Source organism: Rhopalosiphum maidis, chromosome 1 (genome assembly GCF_003676215.2).
Source record: "Rhopalosiphum maidis isolate BTI-1 chromosome 1, ASM367621v3, whole genome shotgun sequence".
Classification (NCBI taxonomy): Eukaryota; Metazoa; Arthropoda; class Insecta; order Hemiptera; family Aphididae; genus Rhopalosiphum; species Rhopalosiphum maidis.
Window position 1 is genome coordinate 12,224,963 of NC_040877.1, and position 14,719 is coordinate 12,239,681.

A 14,719-nucleotide genomic window follows, 5' to 3' on the forward strand; every position below is an offset into this window, starting at 1 on the left:
TAGAATAAAATACAATCATTATAAACACATTTTTCTGAAGTTTTTTGGTAAAATGCATTTTTATGGTTATTAAAATCCTAGGTTAAGTAATGATAAAATATGTCGGTTTTTTTCTTCTATGCATAATTGTTTATTTAAATAATATTAACCATTAAAATATTATATACACGAGATCAGTTTACATTTGTATTTGTAAAATATTCAAATCGACATCAGTATGACTCCAATCATGACAGAAAATGTACCACATGCCCAAAGAATTGAACAGCTCTCAGCAAACAATAATACACCAGTTAAAGCCTGAAATAAATACACTGCTATTAATTAAGTTTATAAAAATATTGAATTTAAATTTGAATAGAAACCAGTAGGTAATATAAAAAATAAATTCTAACAATTATTAATTAACTTATCATTGTTTGTTAATTTATTAAATGTTGGATATGACTAATATAATAAAATGGGAAAGGACATTTAAAATAATAAGAAAAAAATATTAAAATAAAATATGATTTGATTTGAATTATGTTTCAAAAGACAACATATTAAGTAGGTAATGTATATACTACATCTTATGAAGAGAATAATTTATTATACCCAAAGATTGTAGTGTAATATTCAGGGCTCGGATTTTATAGTATTTGTTAATTGTTATAGGATACAGATAAAAATAGCAGAGTGAGTTATAAATTTGTTTTATGCACCAGGGAATCCAAATATGAAATTGTATTATGCTATTTTTCAAGTTTTGGAGCAATATTTGCCAATTTGCATAATATAACGTTTTATTTAGTATTTTCATAAATTTAATTTATATTAGGTATGTGGTATGAAAATTATAAAAATGTTGTCATTTATTTTAATTTTTTTGAATACATATGAAAAATACCCAAATTTTTGTTCATATTGAAACATTTAATCTTACAGTGTAACTCAAGTAAAATAATTTAATATATTGTTTAATTAATAAATAATAATTTATTTTTTTTTTTTCTTATTTTCAGATAAATTTGAATAGTCACCATGCTTAATTCAAGTAATTTTAGTAATTACAAACACATTAGTTTTTAATTAATTATAAATGCATCTATTAATTCATAAATAATCTTTAGTTAATAAATATAAGTTTTTTTTAGTTATGAACAGTATACATTTTTATTTTTGCTATTTTTCGTGTTTTTAGGCATATTATAGCGCTTATTTCATTTATTTTTAGTGCTATAAAATCTGAACCCTGGTAATCTTAAACTATTCTGTATAGGTATTTAAATAATTTACTTTGATATAATATATATACTTTATAATTTGTATTTAAAATTAACAATCTAGAAAATGAAATGCACAATAAATTTAGAAATTTAAGACTGTTTAAATTTACAGAAGAGTTACTTAATTACTTGATTGCCCAACCAATTTAATTGAACTTACAAATTATTTGAGTATTGTATATGTACTCATTAATCTTATGAACCTAGGTTGAGTTTTATACATGATACTTAAAACAAAATTAGCAAGTCTAAATAAAATATGAAAGGCAATAATTGAATGTTGTATGGGTCATATGATACATAAGGCAGTCAAGTTTTTAAGGATCATATCAAAAGCTACCATAACTTGATAATAACACTCTGCCCATAAATGTCAATTATTATTATACATTTTTGAATTAATTTTTGCTTCAAGATATAATTACAGATTACTTTTTTATTTTGAAATATTTAAGTTTATTAATAAATCCAGAGCAAATTATATGTTTATGTTGATGGTAAAAATATAAAAAACAAATAATTTTTATTTCAATTGTAATATTTAAAATAATGTAGTTATTAATTACAAGTCATAACTCGTATATTTAATTAACTGTCAAAAATACAGCATATTAATTAGCACTGAGCAAATTTTGCATCACAAATTAACAACTTTTAATAGTTAAATACACAAAATAGTTTTTAAATTTCATTATTTATGTATAATAAATCAAATGGTATTTTTCAATTTATAATTGATGACAATGTTAAGTGACTGTTGCATAATAATAATTTAATAATATAGGTATTTATATGATGTTAAAGACAAATGGAGAAGCCATACACCTGTGTAAATAGCTAGTCGCTTGTTACTCACGGTAAAGACGTAATTGGAAGCGATGCTGATGCCGGTAGATACCAACGTGGAACCGAATCGCAGGGATCTGGTATACATCAGCCAACCACCAATATTGGCCAGCACAACCATTGCCAGCATGATGAATCTGGCTAAATTGGTGTACAGAGTCTACGAGAGGAAAACAAAAATTAACATACTGCCATTTTCTACCGTTGTCATAGACGATATTATGAGCGGTTTCACTATTGGATTATAATATCAATATGACAAACAAGCTTTACACAATATAATGATCTATACGGTTTTACCTGATCGTCGTAGCCGAAGAACTCGTTTACGCTCATCCCAATTTTGCTGAACAAGCCGGCCGACGAACCGCAGACTCCTGCGGACGCAGCGAACAGCACGTTCTTAAGTCGACGGTCCATCGATTGATGTGGCGGTCAAAAATCTATAAATAATGATTTTTCGGCAAAGCGAACATTGCTTTTGATCAGTTTCTAATATTTCTATAGTTTATGCAAGTACACAACTACTACGGTCTAAGAGTAGGCAAATATATTAAATACTATTATAGCAAATGATTACCATGGCTGCAGTCTGCAGATAGCACATATTGCACTATCTCGAGCCGTGATGAATACCTGTAGCCTGTACTACTGATAGTATAGTGATAATGAATTGATTAGGTATAAAAAAAATCGTAAGCAATAACAATGTTTTCAAGTGAAGTTTTTTAAGTGCGTTCACGAAACACGACTCTCTAATCTCGGTGCCGTGCCAGGTTGTTGTATTCTGTACATCATCTACTATAATATCGTTTTAATATAATATATTACCTATCTAGTAAATACGCAGATAACAGTTTATTATATTGGTGACGCTGCAGTCGCATAGTTACCATCGAGTCAAACATGGTTAACAATTATATTGATGTAACGTAGGTGGAGCTGAAATTTATTCCATTAATTAACAACTACCTACTAGATGTTTATTTTTGGGCAGCAAAAATGCAATCAGTATAGACTAGGGGACTTATTTTAATTAAACACAGTTGTGTTGCTGTATGTGAAAAAAATAACAATTTACATTTCACATTTTTATTTATAGCCGCGGTGGTCTAAAAATTAGATATTACATTACCTAACCCATTACAGAATTTATTAATAATTTAAAAAAATACAAAATGTTTTAATCGTCCGAGATCAACCAAGTAGTTTATCACATTTAAATAATACCCTATGTTCCTATATATATATATGATAGGTGCTTGATTGTTCAAATGTTAAATTTATACAGATTTGAATATCTTACGCAATAGGTACTTAATTATTAAGTATATTTATAAGGACAAATTGGGTAAGATTCAAGTCTTATGGATAAGTTTGTATGTTGCAACCATCGATTAAGTACCCATGAAAATTTAAAAATGTCAGTATTGAAAGCGAAAACAAACTGGAATTATTTTGGTTATCTTATAACCAAAGTGCATCCATCGATACCACCTTTAAAATTAGGTGATCGTGGTGACAAATAATTCACCTAAATATCCAATATTAAATAACTACTGACTAGGCATATATCATAGTGAAATGACAATATGAAATTATACTCGTAATATTACACATATTATATTATATATATCTTACACTCTCCACGACAACTGCTGGAAAAGTAATATTTTACATTTCCTCTTTAACAATTGTTTATCCCAAATTGTCAAAATATATAATGTACATACCTGGTAGTTTCTTTTTAATTCTTCAATCACCCACTTCATTATTTAAAATATTCTTTCCTCATAACAACAAAATATTTTTCTCCCTATTTTTTCATTATGCTTCTATACAGAGTCCATTGTTTAATTTGTATGTATTTATATATTTTCTTTATTGATTTTGATACAATTATTACCACTTTAACTTTTAGTTGTCTAGTTCAATAAATTGCATTTTTAAGTCTAAAAAATGTATTCCTAATTTGCTTCAGATGACCGATAAATTTGTAAAATATGAATTTGATTATCTTATGAACCTTCTTATTACTTATCTGACTAGAATAATATTGAATGAAGTAGACTTACCGACTTACCGATTAGAAACTATAAGATATCAGTATAATATTAATAGACATTACATTTGTATTGGCTACATAGTCATTTATTCGCCTATCAATTTCAACGTCACCTATTCGTATACATTTCTTGTATACAAATTTGATAATTTACGACAGGAATGTATTATGTATATTTCTTAATTTTATTTTTAATCAATATTTAAAACAAAATCCCTGAGTCCGTACAAATACTACAAATACTTAGTCAGTCCCTGTGTGCAATACATTCGTATCATATGATACCCAGAGTCTATCAAATCAAAATCACTACAAAATTATGACTATCTATTATATAGACTATAATATTATTATTGTCTCTGCAATCGTCATAAAATATGTATATATACATTACGATTACCCGCCGCGTAAAAATATGAAAATGGCTATTTTTTATGCGTCAATGGGGATTTTAATATGTCGTTATGATTCTGTAATATGGGTTTTTAATATAATATAAATGCGGTGCAGCACACACGCGCCACGCGGTATTGTGTAATAAGTATGTAAATAAACGTCGAGAGACTTACTAGTATTTTCTGCTGTATACAAGTGATGTATTAATATAAATATATTTTTGGCTATTCCGAACAGCATAAAAAATAAAATGCTAAAACCGTTTTAAACGCCTAGTTAGGTACCTACCCACGTGCGTTTCCATTATTTTAAAAACAGATTTAAAAGTCGTCAACTTTTAGTTTTACGAGTTTTTCGCTTAAAAACATCAAATGTGTCATAGGCTAGTACGTTTTAATGATTTCACGTTTTGCTGGCATAAATGTATAATGCTGATTCTGGAGTCAACCTGCTGCAGCCATCGTGACATGAATAATTTTGTTTCTCATGTGCTCCCAATAACTTGTCTGCGATGAAACAGTGTTGTGCGGTTATAAATAGTTATAACGTTATGATCTTTAACTTATGGCACACAACTAAACTGTTAGAAATTCGTATACTGACTGTCAATTTTATGTATGACGGATGTTTGTTTTATACTTTTATGGTTTATCGGGCAATGATTGAACGTAGTAGATATGGTGTTAAAACATGGTAAATTCGTGTGCATGTGCTAGTTTTAACAGTTAGACATAAACATACCTACCATCTATGAGCATCAGGGGTGTATTAAGAAATGTCTTAAAGGGGGGGGGGGCACAAACAAAAAGTTCAAATTAGCGTACTTGGGGCGTAGAGTTGTACAATTTTTCATATAATAAAAATAAGTATAAAATAGGCGAATGGGGGAGACACGGCCCCCAAATACGCCCTTGATGAGCACTGAGCGTTACTATATAAATTATGGCATCGTTTTGGCTTTAAAATTAACGTAATAGTATTATATACCTAAAAATAATATATTATTAATTGTTATCGACGTTGTGTTTCAGACAATTATACTGAATTTTAGGCCAAAACAACTGCATGATTATTCGATTATCAAATATTTAAAAGGATCATAATATCTATAGTGTATACAATTTAAAATTCATAAATTTATTAAATCCACTAATTTTCCTATCATGGTTAACATAAAATATAAAAATTGTATTATTGTTTTAGAGAATAACTTTATTTTTAATTATTAAGGAAGATACAATATTTCACTGAGAAGTATTTTCAAAGTCAAGTGTTTTATTTATTTTCATTAACATTTTTATTTATACTAATATTTTATTCATTATTTTCCCAAATAAAGGCTGTTTATAGGTTGATCCGCTAATCACAATATCACATAGCTTTTAGTGTTCTTGCCAAACACGATGTTACGGATGGAAAGGTCAAGTACTCAGTTTAAGAATTAGGTAGGTATGTCGTACATTGTAAACAGTCGTCAATATGTATTATATTTTAGCAAGTAATTAGTATTTAATATAAGTCAGAGGTCAGACATGCTAAGGTCGAGACGACATTATATTTATTATTATTAAACAACGCCGTACGTATAGTGCTGCTGTTGTGAAGTTCAGAAAAAGCTTAAGTGTGACGGTTGTTTGCAACTGAGCGATGACCGTAATACGGGCTAAAGTTATTTTTATGTTTGTGCTTTTAAGCCAATAAACGTGTTCCCGACCAAAAATTGTGTTAAACTTTTCTCATAATTGATCGACGTTTTACTTTCGGGACTGAACAGCGCAGGGGTATTAAAACCAGATTAGTCAATGACGTAATTTTCTTAAGTCTTGGAAAAGTATTTTTTTAATGTCAAAACCAATCAAAAAGCTTCTCAAAGAAGGGCGTAGAGAAAAATGAAAACTATCTCTCTTCTGAGACAACAATAAGGTAGAAATCGAGTAAAAAATCTGGAGATATTTTAACGGGCTCATAGTGAGAGTTTACTCGCTGCGGAATAAGAACGCACGAGCACCTCGCCGTAAACTATTCTCCAATTCTCTTTTACAACTTTGTAACAGAACCTAGTTGTTTTGGTTTACTGCTCGGGTACGTTTTTATTCCACATCGAGTATAAGCGTATAAAGAAACAACTTATAAAGAAATGAGGAATCTTACAAGTTAATTTCACAAGATGTCAGTGCAGCATTGAATAAAACATCAACACCTACGCCAACAGCATAATAATACTATCTTTGTATTTAATTTGTATATTTATTTTAAAAATGTGAACTATATATTTTATTTCACTTATATAAAATATTATCATATCAAAATCGTCTTATCATATTAATTATATAATTATATTATTGGATTATTAAAATAGTATTGAATTTATAATAATTCATATATTTCAGTATTTCACTATACATATAAGTACGTTTATACTGCAGTGTGTTTAGTATACCATACGCGACGAAAATATAAAAAAGATATATACAGGGTGATTCTTTTATCAAACAACACTCATTATTTCAAAAAGTATTAATGTTTTTGAAAATATTTTTTTACATAGTTTCAAATTGTTAAAAAAAACGTTTTTATTCAAAAATTATATTTTTAAATATTTTTGATCCTTATAATTTTTTAATTTTTTTACTTTTTTGAACGACAACATAGATTTTTAATTTCATATTCCAAAGCAGAATAATTTTTTTTAGTATTTTGATACATAAAAATCTAATTTAAGGCGAGTAGTTTATGAGTTATACGTATTTAAAGTTTAGTTGTATGGAGAGGAGTGGTATGGGGTTACTCCGCAAAATGTTTGTCCACTACTCCGCTTGTCTAAACTTTAAATAAGTATAACTCATAAGGTACTCATCCTGAATTCAAATTTTATGTTTCAAAATACTCAGAAAATTATTCTGCTTTGGAATATGAAATTAAAACACTATGTTGTCATTCAAAAAAGTAAAAAACTTAAAAAGTTATAAGGATAAAAAATATTTAAAAATATAAATTTTTAATAAAAACGTTGTTTTTTAACAACTTGAAACTATGTAAAAAAATATTTTCAAAAACATTAATATTTTTTGAAATAATGAGTGTTGTCTGATAAAAGAACCCTGTATATCTTTATTACGTTTACATCGGCCGGCGCAGTAGATATTTTTTCAATATACCTATTCAAACTTCATCATCAGTTAATATATATATTTTCATTTATCTATAAAAATATGTTGTAAAAATATCAAACGACAGAATATAAAAAACGAAGGTAAATCCTTTGTATATTAGTATATTATTATGTTTAGTCGAGCAAGGTAATTTTTTTTGAGCACAAAAAACAATAATGAAATTTTTGATAGTTGTCTCTGCAGTAGGTATGAAACGAAATGAAAAAAAAGTTGTATTTGACTATAGATACAAATATAGAAACGACGCACGCTGACTGATCGAGGGTTATATAAAAATTCCTAGAAGGTTATCATAATTTTAGTAAAAACACGACTTACTTTAATGTTGCAATTATGTGTGTGTGAGGAAATTACCAAGTCACCTTTTTTATTTTCGTCCTTTGAATTGTGATAAACTTAATCTAAAATACAATTTAATCTATTTAGCCAATTAATTATATTTTGGTAATTTCGTGATCTGTATAAAATCAGAGTAGGTAAGCAATATTAATCGTACTATTAGAATATTATAGAACCGTCCTTTTAATTGAAGAATAAAATGTTTTCAGTAATCACTGAATACGTTTTTGACATTTACATACGAGTGCGTATATAAATCTCTCATTTGTTTATTACATACCGCCTTTACCCGTTTCATTATACTCTAATTAAAGATCATTTACGACTAAAATCCAAAAACACAGTCAATGGCCGAATGCATGAGAAGCTACCGATAAAATGTTTCTTTTAGAATCTAGTAGCCACGAAGTCACTAAAAACACGACTATGTAAAATAAATATAAAAATACAGGTAACTGTAGTATTATTGTTTCACAAAGTATGATTAAAAAAAAAACTGTTCCTTTTCTCGCATTATACTCTATTCATATTTTAAGATTCACCCGACTATAATTCCGTACTGCAAGCGTATTATGTTTTGAAAGTCAACTTCTTATTTTGTATTTCTGGCGAGCACAATATCTTTCTACTTTCACGATGGTAGTGAAAACATTACAATGTCGTCTCATTAGGTATTTACAAAGCATTTTTTTTAAGACAAGCAGTGCACGGAATTACGTTATTTGAGTATATCTCTGTGAAGTTAGCAGCACAACATTAGCAAATATCGATCTAAACATTCTAAAAAATTCAACAATTTTTTTAGTAAATTAATGGAAATTGTCGTATTACTTTCTAAAATTGATGAGGTGTTATTTAAAATACACTAAGTGACTAGATACTATTTTAATAAAAACTAAGGTTGAAACATATTTCCGTAATCTTCCTGTCAGTGTTTACAAGCCATAATATGTAAGCAAATAACAAAGTCTAATTATATATATATCTTAGTGGATTCGTTAATATTTCGGAAAAAATTAGTAATTTTAAGATTATCATAGTAAAATATTTAATTGCAACGACATTCGCCATCTCATTAATTTACTTGAACACGCTATTATTACTAAGATAAATATGTGTATAGTTACGTCAGTCGCATTGCTATTTGTTATTGAACTAATAACTTCTACAATAGATTAACTAAGTGTTTCGCCCATAGTTTCACACACTGCAATTTATTAAAAATGACACTTTGTTGGAAACAATGTTATAACTTTATTAAAAATGCACTCGTTTTTCATATTTTATTATTTAAGTCACGAAAATATAAAATATTCAATACAATATTTTTATTAGTTTTATCTGAATGTTTTGTTTTTATAAAATTCTCATTTATTCTTGAAGGTTATACCAAATTATTTTTACAAAAAGATACAAGGAGAATTGTTATTTTGATGAAGACACAATAAAAGTGAATATTTTTAAATTTTTTTTTTTTGGATATTTATAATAATTATAAATAAAACTTTTATATGCACGTACTCATTAATAACAATACGTCATGCAAGCATATGACTGTCAAAATATAACGCCGAGGCTAAATTGGACTAATTGGCATTGATAATGTACGTTATGCGATAAGATAAATGCAATTATTTATATTATTACTTTTGTCACTGATATAATGGCATATATAAATATTACATTTACATAACGCGTATGCTCTTATAGTCTTCTTGAACACTCGAACAACTCATTATTTTTTATTATGCATAGTTATTAGTTACATTTCATTGTATGAGTTATAGAATTTATAAAATTATTATTGACTCAGGATACGTCTACCTAGGTGACCTCAAAAGTTAAAATACCTGCTAAAAATTAAAAAACACGTAAATTGGCTTTTGCATATATTATCTGCTTAATTTTTTTTTGTGGGATACAAGTAATATGCAGCGTATGCAATATAAAATTTACATAATCATGTGCTTATATAATATACAAGTATATTTATATATATATGTATAAATAGAAACATATCAATTATATATTATTATAGTTGTATAGTTCTAAAGTTATAACTTACTTATAGGTATATTATATACTCATACGCATTTTCACGAGAAAGTTTTTGCAAAGCTTACTGCGCGTTGGCGTACTGGAAAATTTACGATATTATTACTATAATTTATTATATAACAAAGTTAATATAATTTGTTTATTGTGGTGTAAATTATTGTATTTTATTACATAAATATATTGCAAGTGTTTACACGATTTACGATCTACCACGTGTTTCCAAAATAATAAGTGATCGATGTGATTGATTAACAATATTATGTTTACAATGTTAGTTATACTTACATGTACGGCAAGTATAAATTTAATATTGTACATGCAACATTGATAATGCCTATATAATATTTAAATAAATTATTATATCACACGCTTTTTAGAATGTGTTTCTTCCGTTTTAATTGTATAGCGATTCCGACTGAATCTAATTCTATAACTAAGGATGTGCTCTGGAAGCCATTTTTTTTTAAATTTTGTATTTTACAGAGTTCACATTGATATTTATTGGCTCATGAAAAATAAATATATTGTATAGGGTTGCCATTTGTTTCATAAAGCAAAATAGCTATTTATAACTTATTAATGTATTTAATTTGTAACACCTGTATTTTATACGTGATTAAAACCATCACCCATGTGACTATGTTAAAATTATCTGTAGAAGTGTAGACGAGTATTTACATCTAAGGGAGCTTAAAAAGGAGTAGATTTATGGACATATTTTAATTTGTCACATGGTAAAACGTCGTGCAGGATCAACTAGTTTAAAATAAAACATATTTTATTTACAACTTTATCAATATAGATAATCGAAAACATTTACAATGCGTTTTCATGAATTATATACGGTTATAAGTTATTATCATATAACATATTTTATAGTATAATATTTATAGCTTATATAATAGGTATAATGGTATTATAATATGTATAAATATTTAGTTAAAAATAATAATTTATACTTAAAATAATATACATTTTCAATAATATAATAATCATATAGTTACATTTGACTAGAAAATGACATTGTTATAAAGGTACGTGGTTTTATCAAATTTTGTCTGATACAGGAATATAAATACGTAAGAGGCATCTATTTCGATTTAATAATATTTATACATAAAGAATAAAACTCGTTTTGAAAAACGTCAACAAAACACAATAATATAATAAATCAACTTTTTTAAACTTATAAACGTCGGAGGAAAATGTCAAGTAGGCGTGTTTAGTTTAGAACGGATTGACGGACAGAACGCAAATAGTAAACAGGCTATATGCCGGTAATAATATAGTCGTCGGGTACTCGTTTGGTTGCGGAAAAGTATTAATAGTCTATTTCAGTTGGACCAACGACGTTTCCCATAGTAATCTACACAGCGTTCCGCAACAATATATTTTTATTGTAATCATTTAAATTATGTTACACGTTTAAGTGATTTTCGTTTGTGAAAACTTTTGAACAAATCGTCGGATTGCAGCGACGACGTTACGTTCGGCGTAAATCATACAATGTACCAACGGTATGGAGACGATTCAAAAACGTATGCGCATCCAGATTAAACACTATGCCAACAGGTGTGCCAGACAGCGAGTTACGGCGCGCATGTGCGTGTTTGGAAGATTGATAGAGTACACATACAGAAAGAAAGAGAGAGAGAGAGAGAGAGAGAGAAGGTCTGAGTGAGAGATAACGAGTAAAAAGGTAAGAGGAAATCGGTCGTCGTTGGGATTGTTTTTTTTTATACGACCGTACACACTATATATTATGGAGGGTTTAGGGTACAGACTCATACGTCGAGCTAACGTCACGGGTTTTTAAATTACAAAAATAGCATTACAACAATCGTATATTATAATGTATTACATAATATATTATTATGTGCTGTGCATATTGTATATATTATACGGCGGTAGCGATCGATCGAGTGATTCCGTTTGGCGGGCGGAAATGCACAATTCCGTTTTAATATATTATCGCTTAACGTCGAACAACAATAGGGTGCTCATCATTTTCCGCACGCCCCGGAAAGTCTAAGAGTACGACACAAGTCGGACTTTCGACGCGGGTCGGTACGAAAAAGGCTGTTCACCGGTTTCGTCCGGCAATCATTATTCAAAAGCATATAATTTATAGGGGATATCGTTCTGTACTCGTCGCGCGTGTATATGTAACGCGACGTGCTGATGCTGTGGCGGTCGGATGCTTTTCGCGAAGCGCGTGCACAGGTGTTTTGGGCACACGTTTTATGTTGTAATTGGTTTTTTTTTTTTTTAAATGCGAAACGAGAAACGTCGATAAGACATAAGTACATAATGTAATGTGGGTGGACGTCGCGTAGTATTACAGGGCGTACGGCTGCGTGCCGGGCCGAGGCGGCTGTTTGAGTAGGCCCACGTAGCGGGCGGCGTGCCGGCACTTGGACACCACCTCCTCCTGGACGAGCGAAAACGACATGGCGATCAGGACCAGGCCGAACAGCAGGTAACCGCAGCACGCGACCAGCTGCAGCTGACCGTTTTGCGTGTCGGTGCCCTGGAACGACTTGCCCGGCACCAGGTCGCCGAACCCGATCGTGGACAGCGTGACGAAGCAGAAGTACGCGCCGTCGATGAACGTCCAGCCCTCCCACGCGGCGAACACGGCCGCGCCCAGACAGATGTAACCGGCCAGCACGAGCAGCACCAGGGCCACCGGTACGCCGGGCGGTGCGCCGTTGCGCCTCTTGTTCGGCCGCTTGCTGTTGGTCGCGGCCGCCGCGGCCGCAGCTGCAGCCGCGGCCGCAGCCACCTCGCGGTGATAGTGCTCCGAGGCGGTGGCCGCGGCGTTGTGTCGCCGGTCCTTGTCCACACCACCGCCGCCACCACGCCGTCGCTGCTGTTGACGGTTGCCGCTCAGCAGCGGCAGTCGGCTGGGCGTCCCGTGCGTTCCACTGTACATTTGGCTGCGGACACACAAAACGACAACAATAATAATAATAAGCGAATTAAGAAGAATGAGATTTTTTTGTTCGTTTAAAATAAAAGTCGAGCAATATACATGCGATAAGTGAATTCGAACAGAGTTAATAAAAAAAAAAAAAAAAAAATGACACGAGGTACGCATGGACACGGAAAATACTCAATATAGTTATACCCGAGTTAAAAGTTTTTTTTTTTTTTAAATATAATTGAGTTTAAATAATAATTAATTTCCGGTTCTATTTCCGGTCGACGTGCTGTTCGTCTAGGTCTAGACGGGATAAATTTGATACGAGAGGTTTTGAATGATTGTGCATTTTTTATTTTTTTATCAAATTTTCTGTTTGATTCAGGGTACCGAGATGGTTATTATGAAGGGTTCGATTATTATTATAACACTGTTATTCTTTTGGGGATATTGACTGGAAATATCGTATAATTTTCATATTTGAGTTGTTGGATGTTCCCCAAAATCGGATTTTATAAAAAACCTAAGGAAAGAGTGGTAGTTTATATATTAGTATTTTTGTTTTGAAGTAATTATTTTGATTTTGATAGGGAACAAAATTGACAAAGTCTATGATCTAGAGATGTTTTTTAAAAAAAATACTGTCATTGGGACACTGAAGCTTTATAATAGTAAGGGAAGAAAATCTAAAAAGCTTTCGAGTTAAAAACTGGACACAGGTAATTCAAGATAGAGACATATGGCGGAAATGATAGTAATAGCGGCGAAAACTCTTAGATACTAGTTATATCACTAAAAGAAGAAGAAGAAGAAGAAGAAGAAAGAAAATAGCGAGAGATATATACTTAGGTATATGTCCAAATGTGCCTATATATATTTAAGAAAAAACTCGCCCCACTCAGCTATTTTTTAAATTGTAATCTATATAGATTTTTTTGCCTTGTGCCAAATTTTTAAATTGTTAATAAATTAGAGTAATATTTAAATTTAATGAAAAATTAATATTAATAAGATACTCATGTTTATATTTTTTATTATTTCATTTTATTTTATAAAACAGGTACAGACTGTATAGTTTTTACAAATATTAAAACTTCAGAGAAAAATTAAAATAGCAATAGACATAAGACACCCTATGTGGTTTATTGTAATGATAAAAAATTTAATTTATAAACCAATCTAGTGTTACAAACACATGTTAAGGAATATTACCGTATCAGACATTATTTTAAACGACAAATTATGATATTAAATAATATATGTCACATACGACGTTGAAAATATTTCATTATCTTAAAGTTGATCATTCGAAAATTCGTTTATAATATAAAAATTATTTCTATATTTTTAATTTAGTTAGTTTTACGGGAGAATAAAAAATTGTTAAACTTTTGGAAAATTTCCTAATGGATTTTGTACGTTTAACGGTTGTATGGAAACTGCACGAAAAATGTCTAGTGCACGTCTAAACGCGTCAAGCACAATCAAGTGTCAAGTACCCATATTATAGAGCAGAGCGAACTTCGAAAAATACAATTATTTGTTGACGCGATTGATGCACATTACTGAAAGCCAGCCACAAGTTTCATAAACCGGAAATCTGTATTTTGAAAATGAAATAGCTATTCAATATATAATAGTCTACGTATAA

At 30.0% G+C, this 14,719-nt stretch overlaps 2 protein-coding genes across 3 annotated transcripts in view; both read right to left on the bottom strand.

Moving 5' to 3' along the window:
- Positions 1–107: 107 nt before the first annotated feature.
- LOC113549325 lies at positions 108–2,889 on the bottom strand. Of its 2 annotated transcripts, XM_026950575.2 has the most exons (4): positions 2,695–2,889; positions 2,415–2,557; positions 2,125–2,274; positions 108–300 (listed from the first exon to the last, which is right to left on the bottom strand). In XM_026950575.2, exons 2-4 carry the CDS (start codon positions 2,532–2,534, stop codon positions 202–204), a joined length of 369 nt encoding a protein of 122 aa, XP_026806376.1. In that variant the 5' UTR covers positions 2,535–2,557; positions 2,695–2,889; the 3' UTR covers positions 108–201. The 2 variants fall into 2 exon arrangements, with proteins under 2 accessions (XP_026806376.1, XP_026806375.1); XM_026950574.2 differs by lacking the exon at positions 2,695–2,889 and having other exon boundaries at positions 2,415–2,688.
- Positions 2,890–11,162: 8,273 nt separating this feature from the next.
- Positions 11,163–14,719, bottom strand: part of LOC113560814 — a 129,473-nt gene continuing 125,916 nt past the window's right edge. The window contains exon 6 of the mRNA XM_026966905.1: positions 11,163–13,084. Coding sequence (XP_026822706.1) covers positions 12,484–13,084 — 601 coding nt within the window. The 3' untranslated portion in view covers positions 11,163–12,483. The remainder of the gene's footprint in view (positions 13,085–14,719) is intronic.